Raw genomic sequence first — 16,786 nt, forward strand, 5'->3', positions numbered from 1 at the left:
AATTCTTAGCTTTGTATTTCTTCGTTGTCACACATCACTGTTCCTCCTGTGTCCTAGTTTCTAAAATTGCACCCATTCTGGAAATCTGCCATGTGCCCTCCTAGGCTCTGGAGGTACCACTGAGACAAGACAGGGTGTATCAAGCGTGGCGTCCAGCCAGAGTGACAGAGGGTGAGGGGCAGCTCTGTTGGGCACCAGCGTGAAGAGGAGGGCCTGCAGTGTGCTCCGGGAGCTCATGGCCGGGGAGGGGCACTAGGGTGTCTGCTGCCACCGTACAAACTACCATGAACGTAGTGGCTTAAAACAATGCAGATGACTTACGACAGTCTGGAGGTCAGAGGTCTGGAACAGGTCTCACTGGGCTGACATCAAGGCCTCGACAGAGATGCGTTCCTGTGCGGAGGCTCGAGGGGACTCCGTTCCCTTGCCTTCTCCGGCTTTGAGAGGTCGCTTGCGTTCCTCGGCTCACGGCCCCTTCCCCGTCTGCAACTGAACACCTCTGACTTCTGCTTCTGCCACCGCATCTCTTTCCGACTCTTCTGCCTTCTTCCATCTTGTAAGGACCAATGTAGGGTTATTGGGTAATCCAGGATAATCTCCTGTATCACGATCCTTCATCTACTTGCATCTGCAGTGTCCCTTTTGCCATAACTATTCACAGGTTCCAGGGATTGGGACACAGACATCTTTGGGGGGCCGTTATCCTGCCCACCATAGGCACCCAGCCTAGCATCTTTTTTGGTGGGGGAGAGAGGTGTTCAGACTTCGTAGAGAAAGTGGCATTTAAGTTGACAGCAGGAGGGGACGGGGGTAAGAAGGCAAGTGTCGTAAGCAGAGGGGAGGTCTGGAGGTGGACAGGAGGCATGTGCACTGGTGGGTCCATTAGTCAGTGATCACTAGGTTATGTTCCCCCACAACCAACATGTCCCCTGTTGACACACTCCATGTCTGACCGTGCTCCAGAACCTAGGCTGAAGGAGCAGCACCTATCTGGGACACGCTGGGCTCACGGCAAAGGAACAAGTAGGGGCAAGACCACAAGATGCTTACAGCTCCTGCTGGGGAATGGCACATATCCCCTCCACTCACATTTCACCAGCCAAAGAAGGCAGTTTAGAAGGCCAAGGCTGAGGTTGGTGGGACAGAAAGTAAAATCCTCTCAAGGGAAGAGGCTGTGAATAATTGCGGAGGCTCGGCTGGAATGGTGCAAGAGACTGGAGTGCAGAATGAGACGTGTGATGGGGCTTGAAGCTCAGACCATGCAGGGCTCCGATGTGCATCAGTTTCCCTTGTTGGGCTGCAGGCTCCACGAGGGCGGGAGCTGGGTCTCTGCCTTATGGTCCAGCCCAGTGTCTCCCAGCCTTTTCTGTCATCGTCACTCCCCTCCATGAAATCTCAGTGCAAGGCTGCCTGGTATGCACACCTGGGCTTTACATATGAAAACAGTATTTTTTGTAAGAACCAATTTTCACCCACTTGCTGGTGATATTGGCCCGTTAGCATGTTCTAGCCATGATTACGTTTAAGGTTTTAATTAATGCTCGAATTCAATTGACTTCCACCGTATTTGTGAGTTGAAGCAAATTGCTAGTAGCTGGAAAGCGTGCACACAAACCTTCCAACTTCACGTGCGCTCAGCTTACGCAGTACTCCCAGAGTGGAGGGGTGCCGTGGGGAGGGGAGGGAAACTGGAGATGAGGAAAGAATCTAATCACAGGCAGGTGTGGCTTTGCAGAACTTCCAAAAATTGCACCTGAGTATCTTTCTGCTTTCAGAAATCTTCTCCACTGTCTTTTGGGAAAGTCTGCTAAGCATGACCGAACTTTCCCCGATGATTAAAGTTCTTCACTAAGTGCAGCTAGGACCAGCAGTATCCTCGGGTCACCTTTTGGTTTTGTATTTTAAATACTTATGGCCTTGCCCTTTGGGGGGAACTCCTGGCAAGCTGCCCAGGCTGAGCCCTCAGCACTGCCAACATACCCCGTCAGTCAGTTAGTTGCTCTTTGGTCTGGTTTTAGGAACCAGACGCGGCGCACGAACGGGACAGATGCTGAGTGAAGGTCTCGGGAGCCCTGGAGGAAGCGTGCAGGAGCTCGGTGCTTGGCCTGATGCGGTCAGTGAGGCTCAGTGAACATCAACTGAAGGCCAGTTATGGGCTAGGCATTGGTCTAGGCACCGAGGCTACAATAGCAGGTAAAAAAGGACAGTCCTCGCCCTCTGGGGATCAGAGATGTCCAAACACACTGGCGTTTCTGAGGTTGGACCGTGCGACAGCGGTGGTGCCAGGCAGTGACTCATGCCATGCTTGGTCAAACACGGGACACGTGTGTCTTCAGCTGTACTCTCGGATTTCATTTCATTTTTGTTTGCTCTTGACTTGAACAAACATGAAGAGTTAACAATGAACGTGGAGACGGAGAAATTATGAGGGAATGCACAAACTCACTGATCTGTGTTCCTTGTAACTACACAGGAAAATGTAGTCACCCACCTTGGGTTCGGCCTGTCTTCACGGAAACAAAATGAAATCTATACTATTCATCATTTGTGTGTGGAGCAATTGTGGCCTGTGGATTTCTAAAATACAGATTTTTTAAAGTTTTCAAATTAAGAAAAGATATTTGAAGGAATTGGTGGTTCAAGGTCAGAGGGGTTACTAAGGAGAAACAAAAGGATTTCACATTCCAAGTCCTTACCGTGGGCTATAGGTCCCTACCGCACTGGCCCCAGCGCTCTCTCTTCCCTCATTCTGTTCCAGTCACGCTGGCCTCCTTGGCCTCACCAAGCCTACTCCCATTCCAGAGGCTTTGCTCTCATGTAAGCTACTGCCCAGGAAGCCCACAGGGTGTTTCGCACGGCCCACCCCTGCGCTCAGGCCCTGCACCAGGGTCACTTCTGCAGAGGACTCCCCCGCCCCTCCCCTACCTCTCTTTGAACCTTTACACTGTTCTTCCCAGCATTTAATACCAAGGGCTACGCTATGCATATGCTTAGTCTGCCTTCTCACTTAATGGTAAGCCCCACCAGGGCAGGGACTTTAGTTCCCTGCCACTCCCCAGTCCTAGAAGGGACCAGCACACAGGGCACTCATAATCTGGATTACTTTGTAGCCTTATTATAGACTAAAAACTTGACCGCTCACTTTTTTCTTTGGGACATCTTCTATGAATAAGGTTTCTGTAGGAACACACTTGATGCTCAAATATTCTTATAAAAGGAAAAATCTTACTTATTTTGAGGTGTTTGTGTGTGTCTTAGAAGTGTGAAGTTCACTTATTCCGTGTTCTTCTGACTCAGGAATGAGTTAATCGGAATACTGGTTAAACATGTTCAGCATGACCACTAAGACATTGTTTTCAATCATTTCTTTCTTCTAACCGAATCCCAGCCCGAAGAGCCTGCCTGCGGCCGTCAGTCCTGACTGCTCTTCGGCTCTAAGTCCTTTCCTTCTACTTCCATCCTACCGAGGGGCCCAGGGGCCTTTCCCCACACAGCCAGCCTCTTGCCACAGGGCGCTTGCACCCACTGAGGCGCATTCGAACCCATAGTTTGGGGTTTTGCCCCCACAAGGTGAGTTGGATATAAGGCTTCTTAAACTGAGGCTGGACCACCAAGCCCCAGACAGCCTAACCCCTCCTCCACCAAAGGACAGGCCGTTTAACATGTGTTTACAAAACCCACGCTTTTCCTTTGATGGTTTTGTTCTGGAGCAATAGAAATGGTAGCTTTTGGTAAGCACAAAGTCTAGAGAAAAAGAGATATTCTTATAATAATAAAACAATCTATTCTCCAAATGATAGCTACAAACACAAAGCAGTACAAGAGTTCTGAGAATATATGTATATGTGCGTATATATAATGTATGTCTACTATACACTCTGTATTATATGTATATACATATAATGTCTTTAAATGAACACACTGGATAGAAAAGAAAACAATCGGCTCTCATGCAATCCTTTTAATTAGGTCAAGGTTTCGTGCTATCTGAGGATAAATGAAAGGGAACACTTTTTAAAATTCCCCAGTTGTTAGTGGCTAAGAATACTGAAACTGAAACTTAATTAAAAAGTAACTGCAGAAAAATAATCTTGGAAACACTTTGTCAAACTATTTCCAAAGCCAAGAAAGTGCAAAGACTGAAAAAAGATTTAGAGGCATCCCTACCAAAGCCAGGAGGACGCGCAGAGATGGGAAGTCTGGCAGGACACGACGGTGAAGCATGTGCTGTTTTCCATTTTAAGTTACGCAACCTGGTTTTAATCATTTTCCAGAAATTTTTCCAAATTAGAAGAGAGGAAAAACCACCTTTAAAAGATATTAGCAAGACTAAACTTTTACTTTACCCCATTTAAGATCAAACCTGGCCTCACAGCTCCACTCTGACAGGCCCTCACAGCCGAGGAAGAAGGTGACATAAACCCTGCGGACTGAATGGCACGCCTCTACCCCCAATCCCTCACCTCCACTTTAAGCTGATGTGGCATTTCTGCCTTTTGCATTCATGCTAAACTGAGAAAAAGCGCAAGCATCCGTCAGATGACCTTCAAAACTTCATTTTCTGATGAAAAATAAGAAACATATACATTTCCTAGGGTATCAAAACTTCTGAAGATTTACAGGTCAATTAAAGTCAGAGTACAGATGTCGTTAAGAACAGAAACTCTGCTCGGGTTTTCAGTTAGGCACCAGCCGACATCCTCAACAACATTCCTGATGGGAAGAACTACACCCCTGCCCAAGGTCTACACGTATTAATCACTCACGAAGAGAGACCACCAGTACCCAGAGGACAAAATAAGAATTCAGACATGTGGAGGAAAAGGAAAGCCAAAAGAGACATTATATTGAACTTAAAGCAAAGAAAATTTCTCTTTCCAGAGAATAATTCTGTAATGTCTTTGCACTGGAGTGTTTTAAAAGTGCAAAGGTCGATAAAATAGATTTCATTGCTAAATGCTACAAGCAGGGGATATCTTGAGCTAACCCAAGGCGCAGGCTAGAGAAAAGGAAAAGAGGAGGACAGTGAATGAGAGTGTAAGAAGCAGAGGAAGCTGGCACGGTGGGGGTGGGACGGAGAGGTGCATCCAACAGAGCAGGGGCAAAGCACCAAGAATCACTTACAGGTGGCACCCCTGCTGATCTCTGCTCCACTCGCTAGAGCCCATTGGGAAAGGTCCTATTTAATGGCGATGAGAAACTATTATTTTTTAAAAAGAAAAATGCTGGGGCGCCTGGGTGGCTCAGTCATTAAGCGTCTGCCTTCGGCTCAGGGAGTGATCCCGGCGTTCTGGGATTAAGCCCCACATCAGGCTCCTCTGCTGGGAGCCTGCTTCTTTCTCTCCCACTCCCCCTGCTTGTGTTCCCTCTCTCGCTGGCTGTCTTGCTCTCTCTGTCAAATAAATAACTAAAATCTGTAAAAATAAATAAAAGAAAGAAAGAGAAAGAAAGAAAGAAAGAAAGAAAGAAAGAAGAAAGAAAAAAGCACAGTAAATTTTATTTATGTGTTTATATGAAAACTTATACCAATCGAGTCTTTACCATGTAAGAAGTAAATCCATATTTGCAAAGCTAAATATATGAAAATACAAAACCAGACTGACTTATCAAAAAGAAAACATTTTATTTGTATCACTAAATACAATTAGTTTCCCTGATTATAACCCATAATGCATGTCACCTAAAATAGGATGGTCTGTACAGAGGTGAACAAACCCAGCAGGTCCATGTGTATACAAATAAACACTGAACCTCTGACTTCAGAAAAAGCAGAGCTGAGCTTATTAAATTATTGTCTGTCTGTTTTAGAAACTCTTACCATTTGAAGGAAATGAGAGGAAGATTTAGGTAGCAGAGTACTTGTATAATAACTTAACGAGTTAAAAGCTTGTAGTGATGAAATAACCTTGTGCACTGCTGTCAGCAATTTCAGGCAACTGGTCCTTTTGCAGATGCCAAGTCTGGAAAAAGACAACCAATCACTGAAGCAACTGGGCTCAGTTCATTTGCCATGTGGTTGGTCGTGGTGCATTTCTGGTGTATAAGTCAATAGAACAATCATGACCCAGAGATGAAGCAAAGCCTAAAGAGAGAGAAAACAATTTACAGATTAGCCAATGAATCAATCTTCACCAAAGGCCCACTGTGTCGTGTACTGAGGGCAGGAACCATGTCTTGTCTTTGCATGGCCAGCACTGGTCTGCAACCTTGCAGGGGCCCAGTGCCTGTTTACTGGATAAATAATGAAGAAACAAACATGCAAACAAACAAGCTAAGTGCGATGGAGGGTAACGGTTTTGAGACCTACAGAATTCTCAGGTGAGAATTATCAAAGTCGTTAGCACATCCGTAAATGCATGAGTGCACATGAATAACCGATCAGGTGACTATAATGCAGAGGAGATGCAGGACTGGAATTGCTAGATGTACATGCAGTTGGTTGCAAAGGCTTTTTTTTAGAACAGAGTCATGGTTGTACGGTTGGTGTTCTGCAAAAGGGTTTAGCCATGATTTGGTGAACAGGAGACGGGAAGACATTCCTGACAGGAATAATGTGTCAGGCTTCAGAGGCTGATTCAGGGTCTAGCACAGGACCCACAGTGAGGAATTTCCCCTAACTCCCTCATGGCAGCGCTGACACCATGACACATGGCGCAGGTGTTCTTCCTCATCTCCAACAGTGGGAATCCACCTGCGTGCACCTATTCTAAATCCTTCTTGATGCTGTTCAATTTTTTTCTTTTCTTCTCTCCATCCCTCACTTCTTAAACACTTTTTATTCAAAGGAGTAACTCTTCCCTCTAGTGGATCACAGAGAAATTTCTTTCTAGGTAAGTTTTTTTCTTTTTCAGGAAGACTGCTTGTCTTAATTGAACTCAACTAGACGTCCTCATTCAGAACAGTCAGAGGCTTTTTAGGGTCAAAGGACACATGAAACAGTATCCCAAACCATGGTGACCACTGTATTAGAGCTAAGAAATCTGAAAGAATGGAAATCAATGTTGAGCTCCTTTCAGAATATAAAGCAAAACACATGAAAATAATCAAAGAAACTTAACATCAACCTAAAAATGAAATCAATTGTTTTGCACATTTTTGTCATTAGAGGGGCTCAGAAGTAGAGGTAACTATTAAACTGCATTACAGGTCATTTTATTGCAGGACAAGCCTTTGAGCAATTTATATTTTAGATGCAATGAACTGTCACTCTACATGCATCCTTGAGAAAAAAAGTTTTAATGACTGAAAATGAGTTCTATTTTCTTTCAAAACTAATTGCTGGATTTTAGTCAAAATGCTCAGCAGCTGGAAAAAAAACTTGTTAAAAATCAAGTGTAGCATTACTTTTTCAAATAAGTTTACTTACCATATATATAATTACAAAAACTCGTGCTATGGGGTATCTTCGGAGAAAAATTCCCAGGCGGATGCTGTGCAAATGGGGGGCGGGAAGAGGAGACAGTTACATTCAAAGCACATCTTCCTGTGGTAACAGCCAACGATGCCTTTTAGGATTTCTCTCATTTAAGCTATTTATGTGGCCATCATAAAAGAAAAATCATTTTACAGCAGATTGTTAAATGATTACTTGAAATAACCATATAGAAACATGATAGTAAACAAACACTTTCTCTCGTTTGTGGCTTGACTGTTAAATACGGTCTATTTCCCTTAATTCTTCAGCTGCACCTATAGGGGGCAAACTCTCTGAATAATTTTTCTTTTAGAGACCAAACAAGTTACGAGAGAGATAAGGCAACAGTCAACACGTGCACAGGAAAAAGTCTGGTTAACACTTGGGATAGCTAATCCGGAAGCTAGTGCACAGGTTTCTAAAAGGCTCAGAACTACAGAAACTCAAATACACACCAAAGTAAATGCGGGAAGAATACGAAGTCCAGACCTGACTACTCACGTCTCTCTGCAACATTTTTTCCCTGTCAAGATGGATACATACATAGGCAAATACACCTTTCTTCTAGGCCTTTCTGCTTCTTTCACTGCCATCAGCATAACGCCTAGTATCTAATTTCTCTAAAAATTATTACGTATGTTGAATAAACAAATAGTTGAAATAAATGTGCTTAATAATCTGGACATAACGACTATGGCATCCTTGGCCCATGGCCTCAAGAACCTTAGCAAATCACCCTCTTGATTTTTAACAACACAGCTTTATTCTGACACAAAAAAGGTAAGAAAAGATTGCTCTATTTTGCAAAAATTCATTATAATTGTGTTTAATTAGAAACACTAAGAGGCAGTGGATTTAGTGGATTAAACATGAAGTTTATCAAGGCAAACATACACTGTTAAAACATTTTCTTTATAAGGTACATGTCTGCTAGTATAAAGAAGTTACAAATATATAATAACATGTATATAAATTAACATTACTTATGTAGTATATATCAAGTATATATTAAAATGAGCACTGTTCACTATACATAGTGGCATCTTTTATTCTCACCACATGATAAAGTAATGAAAGAAAATATTCCAGTGGATGTATTTACATGAGATAGAGGTTTTCTCAATGAAATTTAATAAGAGTTTACTATAGAAAGAAGAGAAATGATCAGGGTTAGTCATCTTCAGTAAAACACAGGCACTGGCCGACCACATAAAGCAATCTCATGAGATCGAAATATTGTGAGAGGAAGTAGGGAATATCACTCTAAATATCAGCTCTGCCTGATGGGACTCACTGTGACTGAAGCTACCGGAAAACGGTACAAAAATAGCTGACGATCCATCACTCATCATTACTGCCCTTGCTTACCTAAACTGGTCAATGGAACTAGCAGCTTTTCGGACTTTTCCATACATTCCTGCCAGATTTGTTTCTGTATCATTAAAAAGAACAGGTACATTTCGGAGCCGTGTGCCTGTTTAAACAAGAAAATAATGAATTAATGTACAAACACCAAAAGCAACGTCCTAACAAAATTATAGTTGAATATATTACTGTACTACAAATGGAAGAAATTCGCAAGGCCAACTTTCTAAGCATTACATTCAAAGAAGGTGAAACTATAAAGAAAAGACATAAATTTGATTATATAAACTACTTAAACTTCCATATCCACAAAAATAAAAATTAAAAAACTAAAAAATATATTTCCCCATGAAATTAGCAAAAATTGAAGTTTACAAATACCAAGTGTTGCCAGGAGTCAATATCAATGAGCAAAAGTGAGGCCAGACACCCTTTCTACAATGCTGATGACTCCCAGATTTCTATCTCCAGCCCAGACCACCAACTCCAGACTCATCTAATCGTCTGTTTTGTTTCCATCTGGATGTCTAACATCATCTCAAGCTCAGCATGCCCAAAACCATGATTCTGACTTCCTGCCCTCCCTGACAACCTACATACCCTGCCTTTTCCCCCATCTCAGTATTTGACAACATTGTTTCATCAGCTCAAGCCAAAACCCTTGACTCCTTTCTTTCTCTCAAACTCCACATCCAATCTGCCACTCACCTTTAAAATAACCCCCCCTCTCTGGTTTAACTGCCACCATCCCCCATGCACATTATTATAATGGCTTCTCTCTGGTCCTCTGCCTCCGCTCAGTTCTCTGCCGTCTATTCTGGACATAGCAGCCAGAGGCATCTTGCTAAAATGCAGTCAGTCACCCCTTTCAAGATCCTTCAATGGCTTCCTACTTCATTCAGAGTAAAATTCCTTACACAGGCCAAACAATCTCCTCCAAGTTCTCTGAATTCCCCCTTTGACTACTCTCCCCCCTCACTCAGTCTTCTCCAGCTGTACTGGCCTCCCTGCTGTTCCTGCAACATGACAGCACTGCTCCTACCTCTGGGCCTTTGCACCTGCTCTTCTCTTTGCCTGGAAACTCTTCTTGCAGACCCCTTCTAGTCTATCATCACCTTTGGGACTTTAATAAAGTGCTTTATTTTGCCTTCTTTGGTATGTGTGATTACTAGTGATACTGAACATTTTTCTAATCAGAAATATCATAAATATTTAATGACTTTTCTAGTTTTTTCATGTTTCAATTTAATATTTAATTCTTCAATATAATAGGGATTAATTTTGTGTACAAGTGAAATGAAGATTTAACTTTAAACAAATTCCCCCTAGCTCACCAGCTGGTCCAGCACCACAATGATTCACTGATTTCTGACAGATTATTATATGTTTAATTCTTATATATTAATTAGGATTTTCTTCTGGGCTATTTTGTTTTGTTTGTTTTGTTGGCATCACAGATTAGAATTTGTTTTTGTTTTTTATTTTTTATTTTTATTTTTATTTTTTTTTAAAGATTTATTTATTGGACAGAGACAGCCAGCGAGAGAGGGAACACAAGCAGGGGGAGTGGGAGAGGAAGAAGCAGGCTTCTAGCAGAGGAGCCTGATGTGGGGCTCGATCCCAGAATGCCAGGATCACGCCCTGAGCTGAAGGCAGACACTTAACGACTGCGCCACCCAGGCGCCCCTTGTTTTTGTTTTTTAACGTAAGCTCTAGGGGCACTTGGGTGGCTCAGTCAGTTAAGTGTCCGACTATTGATTTCAGTTCAGGTCATGATCTCACGGTTGTGAGATCAAGCCCTGCATTGGGCTCCACACTCAGTAGAGAGTCTGCTGGAAATTCTCTCTCTCCTTCCCTCCCTCTCCCTCTAGTAAATAAATAAATCTTAAAAAAAAAAAAGAAAATTGATTTATTGAAAAAAGTTAAAAAAACAATAAAACAGACAATATAAACATATATAGGAAAAAAGTCTGAAAGGAGATATTCTAAAATGTTATCTGAGGGGAACAGAGTATTTGGATGATTTTAATATCCTTTTTTTGAGATTTCTTTTGACAGCAACCATGTTATTAAAAACATATCTATAAAATGTTATTTTTTAAAAACTTAAAAAAACTTTTTTTTTTTTTTAAAGATTTTATTTATTTATGTGACGGGCGGGGGACAGAGCACAAGTAGGGGGAGCGGCAGAGGGAGAAGCAGACTCAATGCTGAGCAGGGAGCCTGACGTGGGGCTCGATCCCAGGATCCTGAGATCATGACCTGAACCGAAGGCAGATGCTTAACCGACTGAGCCACCCAGGCACCCCTTAAAAAACTTTTAATTTAAAGCCAAAGAACTGAGAAATTTGCTGAATTTCTTTATGAAGCTCTAAGATTAAAAACCTGATCTGTTGAAGCTTATACTGAAATCTTTAAAATTCTTCTTGATTTGGGACTTGACTTTGGGACTCTACAGATTTCTCTATTGAAATTATAGAGAATGGATATACTTATAAGACTAAGTATTAACTTTAATATTCATAATTATGGACTAGAAGATTATTAAAGCAAATCTTCAAGTTTCCTGAAAGCCCCTCTCTGCCAAATTATCTACCTTATCATCAATATCTTGTTGAATGTCCTACGTATTTCAACATGATCATTGTTCCTCGGGCCTCCCTTCTCAAAGTCCCATGCTAACAAGGGGTATATTTGACAGAGAGAGACAGCGAGAGAGGGAAGACAAGCAAGGGGGGTGTGAGAGGGAGAAGTGGGTTTCCCGCTGAGCAGGGAGCCCGATGCAGGACTCCATTCCAGGACCCTGGGATCATGCCCTGAGCCGAAAGCAGACGCTTAACAGCTGAGCCACCCAGGCGCCCCATAACGAGGGGTATATTAATCAGTCCACTCTCCTGTCTGCTAAAGATCATGTCAAACAGTGCATGGCTCAGGCCTCACACATCAGGAGAAAAGCAGTGTTCTGCTGGATGGAGCTTCTTTTCAAATAAAAATGGTCTTTCTGTAACTTTTCAAAGTCATGCCTGAATTAACAAGGTTGGAAATTAAGGCAATGCAATGTTCTCTCAAAATTCCTTTTTTTGTTACCTTCGCCACTGTCAACTCCAGACATATTAATGGAAGACCCATTGTTGCTATTTCCACTGGCAGAGTTCACCTGCTGCTCGAGGCGCTCCAGCTGGAAGACCAAAGAGTTCTTCTCTGTGCTGAGACTCTCCAGCATGGTCTGCTTCTGGATGAGAGTCTCTGTCAGCTGATGGAGTCGGTTTTCTAACTCAGACTGACTGCTGTTGCTTAAAGTTTTATTAGTAAGCTGAAAGGCAAAGTGTTTATACAATTATTACACAAAGCAAACGTCATACAACATAGAATTACATTCCCACAGGTAAAGTGTGGCATTATTCAATTTCTCAAAACTCTATGATCATTCTTTCACTGTCTACAGAAGAGATTTTCAAACTGCATTAATGGGCCACAAAATCGATTTGGTGGGCCACAATCCACATTTTAAAATAGTTACAGAATACAATGGGACAGAGAGTACACAGCACACAGTATGTAAGAGTAATTCTGTTTTAGTGTTGTATTTCTAAGTACACGTGAGTACTGAGACACAAGGTGTACTTTACTTCTTACTGTGGCATCATGATCAAAGATATTTGAAAGCATCGATCCATAGTACAGTTTGAACTTCTCGGCTGGGATTCAATACCTTCCATAACTCAGCAGTTGGGGTGCGATTCGAAGACCACAAACAGGTTTTCACCTCTGCTCTGCAATTTTCTAGCTATCTGACAGTGGACACATTGCTGTAGCTCTCTGTACATGACAGTTAGGGATACAGTTACATTCTAGTGAGCAACAGTGTACATCCCACTGAGGCTTTAATTTGCATCCCCTGATGACTGATGATTTTGAGCACCTACCACGTACGTGCTTATCTGGCCACTCATTTATGGGTTGCTTTCTTTTTTTTCTTTTTCTTTTTTTTGGCAATGTATGAAGATGCCGATCTCTTTTTAAAATTGTACAAATCAACTTTCTTTTATGAGACAAAGGTTTTCTTTCCTCTGTTCTACTTAGATAAAAAAATCTTTAAGAGATATCCCCCTAAGTTAATTCTTAATTAACAAAAATAACACAATATCTTAGGCTTAGTAGGCACTCAAAAAACATTTAATAAATACAGGAATGTTTAAGGATTAAACAAATTGGTGGTTTATGCTCCTTTCTTTTGACTTTCTGCTAGAAAGTCATGTTACCACTTGTAAGCATTTCACAAAGGCAGGTGAGGTAAGAATAGAACACTGAATGTTCAGATGTTCCCAACTCTTACAAAAATAAAAATATTTTAAAATATTTTAAATTATGGACTACTATGAAGTCTGACAACTTAAAAACTAAAATTATTTAGGGGTGCCTGGGTGGCTCAGTCATTAAGCATCTGCCTTCAGCTCAGGTCATGATCCCAGTGTCCTGGGATCGAACCCTGTGTCGGGCTCCCTGCTCAACGGGAAGCCTGCTTCTCCCTCTCTCATTCCTGCTCCCCCTGCTTGTGTTCCCTCTCTCACTGTCTCTATGTCAAATAATAAATAAAATCTTTAAAAAAAACCACTAAAATTATTTGACTTTTTATGTCCAAACTAAGTCATCAGCTAATGAAAAAATGAAGAATCAATCTTCATGTAAATTATTTAAATGATCAATGAGCTCATTATTTATTAAGTCAATAAACATAAGGGATAAAGGACAATGTAAACATACGGGAGAAAAGGACAAGCTAGAGTTACAGGATAAGCGGATGCATGATTCTGTCACAGTTAATGATATGCACTGGTAAATCTGGGTGGTGGACACATGTTATTTCCTATATTTTACATTGTCAGAGTTAAAAAGAAGTCTTGGTGACTTTATGAAAGACCTATCAATTGTTAATAGGAAGATTTATCATTGGATTTTTCTTAGGAAACAAATGGTAATTATGAAACTGGCAATCAGCACCAGCACCACTGAAGTTACAAGATATGAAATTTTGGGGTAAGTCACATGTCCTCAGATGGCTCTGGCTACAAGACACTTCTAGATGAAGAAGCCACAGAATACAGCAAACACAGACTAAAATGGCATTAGATGAAAATTCTGTATCAGATTGAAAATAACATCTCACTGTTGCAATGGCAGAATTCCAGTGAAAATATGGGAAAAGAAGGTCTTTCTGTACCCTTTAAAAAAAAATTACCACGGTATCTTTTCCCAAGTTGTGAATACTCATTCATACCTGATTCCTAAGTTTTTGAATTTCTTCTTCTCGATCTTTAATCCTGCTTTGCAATGTGTTCTTTGTTCGGTACAGATCTTCTTCTATGTAGTGGAATTCCTACAAAGTGAGACATGAATAGACAGAAGCGACATCAGTGTTCCCCATTTCATCCCCAGTACCTAAAACAGTTCCTGACACACAGGAGGCACTCAGCCAACACGCGCCACATCTACACTGAATGAACAAACGAACAGACTTGGGTGAATCTGATGAACAGCACTCCAGTACGATGGATCAAGTCTTTCCGTGGTCACAGGTCTTCATTTTTCTTGGGTAGATATGTAGGAATAGAACTGCCGGATCGCCTAAGTGTTATGTCTAACTTAAAGGGAAAAAACTTGCCAAATTGTTTTCTGAACGGTTTTCAAAATACCTGCACCATTTTGCACTCCCACGGCAATATGAGGGAGTTCCAGTTCTTCCACATCCCTCCCAACATTTGGTATCATCAGTCTTGGTTAAGTGTAGCTATCCTATGGGGACGTCCTGATATCTCACTGTGGTTTCAATTTGCATTTCTCTAATGATTAATGATGCTGAACAACTGTTCATGTGCTTATTTGTATCAGGCAGTATCCTGAACCTTGTTCTAGGGGAGGGGAGGGCAGGGTAGGGCAGGGCAAGACCAGACCTCTGGATTCCCTAACAACTGCACGAATGTGCTGCTGGTTTGTGCAATGGATATGATGAGTCGGTGTCAGTAGGAATTTTAGAGCAAAGCGCATGTCAGGGAAGAAAGATTAATTAAGGATTATCAAAAGCATTATGCTTAAGTGTGCAGACGAAGTAAGTAAAGGGAGCTGGAGGAAGAAGTAAACAGGAGACAGGATCAAACTGCTAGACTACTTTAGAACATTTAGTTCAACCTGCTCATTTCACAGATGAAAAGAACTGAGATAAGTGAGAATAGAGAAAATGAGGCAGTAATTTGGGTAGGAGAACCACAATTTACAAAAAGGTCTGCATGATTTCTTTTAAGCTCTAGGCTAGCACAAAATTTAAGGTTGAAATTAATTAAATTAATAAGAAGCACTACAGGACTATTTAATCCCAAGACCAAGCACTTGTACCTAGAACATCCGATGACTAAACAAATCGGCTAGAGCTACGTTCAGCTGCACTGGCCTCTGCTGGACTCTATCATTTTAAAAACGGGCACTGGCAGCGGATGCAGGAAGACCAGCTGCCATAATAAAATAAAAATTATCTCACTAACCATCAAGAACATCAAATTTTTGCCTTTCAATACATAATAGCTCCTTGAATAAATTAAAATGCAATTTCTGAAAGGACAGCCAATTTTATAACTAAATTATCTAAGACAGCCTGTGATGTCCTCTGCAGCTTGCTACTCAATCGCTTTTCTTACCACTCAGGAAACAGATGCAAGTGGCACCTTCGTAATAAAAACAAACATTTCTGATAACAGAACCAGTTTCAGAAACGAGAAATCCTAAAGAAAAGATCTAAAATATATAAACACACAAAACTGAAGATGTTATGCGATGCAGTGATCATTTTAAGAACCGTTTTCTACAAAATGAAGAGAATACAGATTTTATTGTCAGGATAAAATAAAATCATGTCTACAAGTGCCTATAACAGTGTCATTATTCAGTAAGTTCCAGATGTTATTAATATTAGATACAGCATCTTGTTCTGAAAATGTGGATGCAAGCATGTACAACTGTTTTAATAAGGAAACTATATGTAAGCATACCAAAGTAAAATAATTTGGTTGGGGGAGCAGACAACTGCTAACTGAACAAAGAAGTGTAATTTTAAACATGATTGGTAAGAACAGTCTATAAATATTTCTTCTCAAACAGAAAGAGCAGTCTAATCACAGCACTAATGTTGTATTTATATTTCTATTAAATAGTATTACTGTTGTTCCTAGAAAATACAAATGTAATAAAATGTGAAAACCAAAGGATGTTTTTAAGTTTTCCATAAATACACACTGTGACAAGGAGATATAATAAAACAGACAAGGTAGCAGAAAGAACTCTGGGACAGGCACCCTGGGTTCTATTCTGTTCTCTAGTTAACTGTGTGAGATTAGACAAGTTCCATAACCATTCTGTGGCTCTGTTTTTTATCTGTGAAATAAACAGTGAGGGGGGTGGGTAGTAACAAGACAGGAGGGAGCTAGAAGGTCCCATGTGCCATCACCACTCCACGCCCATTCTGTAAGAATTTCAGTAAGTTGCTTCACTGGAGAGTCTCCTCATAGGACTGCCAGCAAAGCGTCTTCCTTGGCAAACACCCATCTAAAATCTTTACCTGTGGGGCGCCTGGGTGCCTCAGGCAGTTAAGTGTCGGGTCATGGTCCCAGAGTCCTGAGATCGAGCCCCACCTTGGGCTCCCTGCTCAGTGGGGAGTCTGCGTCTCCCTCTCCCTGTGCCCCTCTCCCCACTCATGCTCTCTCACTTGCATGCGTGCTCACTCTCTCAAGTACATAAATAAAATCTTGGAAAAATAAAATAAAATAAAATCTTTACCTGCTTTTGTCGCTCCAGTTCTGCCTCCAGCTCTTGTTTAGATGCTTTCTGTCCAGCTATTTGGTCTTGCAGATCTTGTAACTGTTCTCTTGCTGATTCTGCTTCACTCACCTGCTGCGCCTCCACATCCTGAAACAACGGGACTTACGTGTGAAAGCAGTAATTCACTGTTCGTGTCAACAT

General features: G+C 41.5%; 1 protein-coding gene across 1 annotated transcript in view; it reads right to left on the reverse strand.

The window, feature by feature from the left end:
- Positions 1-5,603: 5,603 nt before the first annotated feature.
- The window catches only part of GOLGA5 (golgin A5), a gene marked incomplete at its 5' end in the record, with an annotated part of 32,245 nt that continues 21,062 nt past the window's right edge, over positions 5,604-16,786 (reverse strand). The window contains 6 exon segments of the mRNA XM_008698460.2: positions 5,604-6,082; positions 7,367-7,430; positions 8,783-8,888; positions 11,867-12,092; positions 14,058-14,156; positions 16,604-16,732. Of these exon segments, the coding sequence (XP_008696682.1) occupies positions 6,002-6,082; positions 7,367-7,430; positions 8,783-8,888; positions 11,867-12,092; positions 14,058-14,156; positions 16,604-16,732 (705 nt within the window). The 3' untranslated portion in view covers positions 5,604-6,001.

This window comes from Ursus maritimus, unplaced genomic scaffold, assembly GCF_017311325.1.
Source record: "Ursus maritimus isolate PB19 unplaced genomic scaffold, ASM1731132v1 scaffold_25, whole genome shotgun sequence".
Classification (NCBI taxonomy): domain Eukaryota; kingdom Metazoa; phylum Chordata; class Mammalia; order Carnivora; family Ursidae; genus Ursus; species Ursus maritimus.